The following is a 4,394-nucleotide window of genomic DNA, read 5'->3' as shown; positions in this document are numbered from 1 at the left end:
CTGCAGTATGGGGAGCGGCTGCTGCAGATGCTCCAGTGAGTGTCTGAGGCCTGGCTTGCCCACCCTTCTGTGCCTGGGACCACTCACACCCACCCCGTGCCTCATCTTCCAACCTGTCTGTCCCCTCCTCTCCTGTAACCCAGTGCCCCAAATAACCCTGGCACCAGTCCACCCCATCACGCTGGTCTCCACCCAGTCACCCGGCCCAGCTCACTCCTGCATGGCCCTCTGTGCTTCTCAACACAACATTCCTTCCCTCCAAAAGGGAGAGAGGCCCCTCTCCTTCCCCATGGGTATCTGTCTCCACGGGTTACTCCCAGCCCCAGCCTACCCCTTCTCAGAACACACAGACCTTTCGTGTTCACATCTTGGACAGAGTCCCCAATGTTCAGGGACAGTCGGAGTCCCCATCCATCTGGCTACTGGAGGAAAAGGCGCTGAAAATCATGCATCATAATATCCTGCAGAAGAAGGAGATGGGGACTCGGGGATGGAGTGCAGAGGGGCAGGAAAGGAGGAGAGTGGGCTGGGGCACCTGGAGAGCCTGTAGACAGCCCTCCATTGTCTGGGTGGGGTAGCTAGAGCCAGGAGTCCTCTATGTGGTCTGGTCTCTTTGTGGAGAACAGAAAGGATCTGGGTCTTGGGGGTACCACTGTCCAGGTATGCTCTGCTCTGAGCCAGGCATGGGATAGAAAGTGGGAGGCTCCTATGGACCCTCTTGGGCCTGGGCGTGGAGCCTCTGGGGCAGGGATGCTGGGGTCTTCCTCGGTACTCATGTCAGGGGCCCTCCTGACCTCTCTGCTCCCCCACCCCCACCCCCACCCCAAAGATGTGTCAGCGCAGAATGGAAGCCCTGAACCTGCTCTGGGAGGAACTGAGCGTTAAGGAAGCCCAGCTGAAGGCTCACATCCAGTTCATCCAGGTTTGAAGGGGTGTGGGCAGCCACAGTGGCCGGGTGATCCACACTCCGCAGGTGGGCAAACTACCGCTCCTCCTCCTTGCTTCTGCTGACTCCTCGCCCTGAGTTAAAAGCATCCTTAGTGCTTCAGCATTGCCTGGCACCTCCCTAGGCATCCTTTATGTCCCCCACCTGTCTCTGTTTGTAATTTTCCATTTACCTGTCAGTCTCTGCTCCCTCTAGATGCCTGTTTCCTATTTCCTTTCCAGTACCTAGGACATACAGTTTATCCAGTAAATGAACACATGGATGAATGAATGAAGATGCTACAGTCAGGACTAAACACTTGGGGAATACAGTGATGAATGGGACAGTTTTAGTCCCTCCACCCACCCCACCCCTCCATCCTTGTCCTTGCACTGAAGGTCCGGGCAGGGGATAGTTGAAGGACCAGGCACCACAGTCCATTCCAAGACACCCTCTCTCACTTCAGTCCTTAGTGGAGCAATTTAATCATCTTAAAAATCCAGATTTATCCAGACCCACTCCAATTTGCACTTACGTGGCCCTGAAGGGCCTGGTCCAGCTCCAGGAGTGGGTAATGATTGCCGTCGGCCACAAAGAAGCCTCACTCTGAAGCACCTTCCTTCCTGCTCTGTGCCTAAGCCATGTGGGACAGGAAGGCCTTGGACTGGGCACATTCTCCAGAGGTCCAGTTCTTCTGGCAGCCAGAGAAACACTTATGGAGTGGTTGGGACAGAAGATTTGGGCATGATTTCTCCAAATGGCTCTCAGAGGGTCGGTAGCTTCAATTCCTAGAGAGTTTGCTACAAATACAGACCGCAGGGGCTTCCCTTGTTGCTTTCAGCGCGTCTGAGGTTGGGCCCAGGCTTCTATATTTTTTTAAAAGATCCCCAGGCAGTTCTGATGACCAGGTGGATTTGAAAGTCACTGGTTTAGTCCCCCTCAGTCCTCTCCTGGGCTTGCAGGGCAGCATACAGATCCTCCATGTACCTCCCTCAGTGGCCTCCAAGTGCCACCACCACATACGCCTGTCCATGTGGAATCACAGGAGCCCCTGAAGGGAGAAAGGAGCCACACAGGGCGAGGGGTGGGCTTGCCCCTAATCTTAGGGGAGGGCGCTGCAGAAGAAAGAGGCAGGATTGGATTGATTGCAGTAACAGCCTCGTTCTGTCCTCTGGGCATCGAACTGCCTGTTCCATCTCCTCCCTCAGCGGGATGCCATTCTGAGCTCCTAAGAGCATGCTCTCCCAGTGGCCTTACTCCCCAGGCCCTACAATACCAGGCGCATCCCCTCTCTCCTCTTCCTGGAGCTCCAGCCCTGTTGCCCCAGCTTGTGAAAGGGAGAGGGGCTCCTGCCTCCCATCTCCACAGCTGGAAAAATGGAGGCACCGAGTACCAAATCAGGAGAAAATTCCTGCCTCCCAGCTCTGGTCTGGGAGTGGTCCTTCTGCTCCATGGAAAACGGCCACCGCTAAGAACAGAAACCACAGCAGCTTTGTCAGGAGGGTTCCCACTCCCACTTCTGGACTTTCTTAGTCTTCTCAGGGGGTTGAGTTCGTCCAGACTCTGAGCCCAGTGCAATGTAGGTCTTCCCCAGTCCACTCTCTGAAGTCCAGAGGCCAAGTCCCACAGGAAAGAACCATTTCCCGTCTGCCCCCTCCCGACCCCAGGTCACCTCTTGACTTTGGATTAAACCTCTGTCCTCACAGCCCCCTGAGCCCCACCTCAGTCCACAGAAATCTCTTCAACCAGGTTCAGATAACCCTGGAGAGCCTTTTCCCGTCTTCTTCCCCATGGGTGGCCCAGCAATCTCTGCCTGTTGCCAGGATGGTCTGTGCAGACAGAGGGGTCTGAGGACACCACCAGCCCCAGAAAGGCCTGGGCCCTGGGAGGGCCGGGAAAGGCTTCCTGACCAGCACCACCTCCCCCGGCCCCAGGAGAACGACCAGAAACGGATCCGCGCCATGAAGAAAGCCAACAAGGAACGAGAACTCAAGCGCCAGCACATGCAGGAGCTGACCAAGGGCAAGCAGGAGATGGTGGCGCTGCGGCTGGAGCACCAGCGGCTGAGCGCCAAGCTGCAGGGCTACTCCATCTTCAACAAGTACCTAGAGAAGGTGGTGGAGAACTCTGAGGTGAGTCCAAGGAGCCTGGGGGGCCGGCCCTGGCACCTTCCTCAGCCCCACCTCCTCTTCCCCGGGCCCTGGGGCCCTGGGGTGGAGTTCAGGCTCAGCTGGCTGGGGACTGTGGATCCTCTGGGCCCCATGGGCTCTGCAGGATGGGCACCCTGCTCTGAGGAGATGCAGCCAGCCCTAGGGGGCAGTGGGGAGCAGCTAAAAGAAGCCCCTGGTGAGGCTGGAAGATTTTCTCAAGGGATGGGGCCTAGAGCTGTGCCTTTGTGTGTCTGCGTGAGTCACAACTGTGTATCTATCTTGTGTGAGTTACATGTTTATGTCTACATGTGTGTCCATGGCTGTGTCTGTCTACAGGGGGATGTGTGTGTTTATCAACACGTGGCCTCCCTGTATCCCTGCGTCCCCTCCTTTCAGTGTCTTCTGTTTACTGGAGAGTAAATTAGGGAGAGGAAGGGAGAGGAGTTGGAAAAACACCCAACCCCCTGCAGAACTGGGGTGCCTCATTTGTGCTGGGCCCGGGGTTGGTGCTTCACACAGGTAGCTTCATTCAGTTTGCTGGTCAGCCCCAGGGAGAACCCAAGCTGACCATCCCTTACAGAGAAGGAAATGCAGGCTCCGAGAGGTTAAGTCACCTGCTCAGAGTCTCACAGCTCGTTAGTGAGGAGAGCCTTTGCTTTCAGCCACTCCTCAGTGGGCCCCACAGTGCCATTGACAAGGGCTCTCTCTGCAGTCCCTGTGGCCGTAGCCCAGGGAACTTCTTAGTTCCTCTGTGCCTCTTGTGGCATCTGACACTGCGATGTCCCTCCCAGAAACCCCCCTCTGCCCTCAACTCGGTGGCACCTCCCTCTCTGCCCTACCTCTGCCCCCTCCTTCTCAGGTTCCTCGGGTGGGGGCGCTTCTTCCCAGGTCCTTCTTTTATTTTATCGTATTTTTTTTTGAGACAGAGTCTCGCTCTGTCGCCCAGGCTGGAGTGCAGTGGTGCGATCTCAGCTCACTGCAAGCTCCGCCTCCTGGGTTCACGCCATTCTCCTGCCTCAGCCTCCCAAGCAGCTGGGACTACAGGCGCCCGCCACCACATCCGGCTAATTTTTTGTATTTTTAGTAGAGACGGGATTTCACCATGTTCGCCAGGATGGTCTCCATCTCCTGACCTCCTGAGCCGCCTGCCTCGGCCTCCCAAAGTTCTGGGATTACAGGCGTGAGCCACTGGGCCCAGCCTCTTCCCAGGTCCTTATGTGGTGGGTGCAGGTTCTCTGTCTCAGATCCTCCCCTCTCCCACTTTTTTTTTTGTTTTTTTTTTTTTTTTTGAGACAGAGTTTGGCTCTTGTTGCCCAGGC

The 4,394-nt window shown here is 56.3% G+C and overlaps 1 protein-coding gene across 1 annotated transcript in view; it reads left to right on the top strand.

Annotated features, from left to right (window-relative positions):
- Positions 1–3: 3 nt before the first annotated feature.
- Positions 4–4,394, top strand: part of LOC113222894 (coiled-coil domain-containing protein 42-like) — a gene marked incomplete at both ends in the record, with an annotated part of 5,755 nt that continues 1,364 nt past the window's right edge. The window contains 5 exons of the mRNA XM_026452469.1: positions 4–35; positions 377–472; positions 826–922; positions 2,860–3,057; positions 3,867–3,943. Of these exons, the coding sequence (XP_026308254.1) occupies positions 4–35; positions 377–472; positions 826–922; positions 2,860–3,057; positions 3,867–3,943 (500 nt within the window). The remainder of the gene's footprint in view (positions 36–376; positions 473–825; positions 923–2,859; positions 3,058–3,866; positions 3,944–4,394) is intronic.

The sequence above is a fragment of the Piliocolobus tephrosceles genome, unplaced genomic scaffold (assembly GCF_002776525.5).
Source record: "Piliocolobus tephrosceles isolate RC106 unplaced genomic scaffold, ASM277652v3 unscaffolded_36005, whole genome shotgun sequence".
Taxonomy (NCBI): Eukaryota; Metazoa; Chordata; class Mammalia; order Primates; family Cercopithecidae; genus Piliocolobus; species Piliocolobus tephrosceles.
Note: the sequence above shows the minus strand (reverse complement) of the source record. Positions and strands in the feature narration are given on the sequence as shown.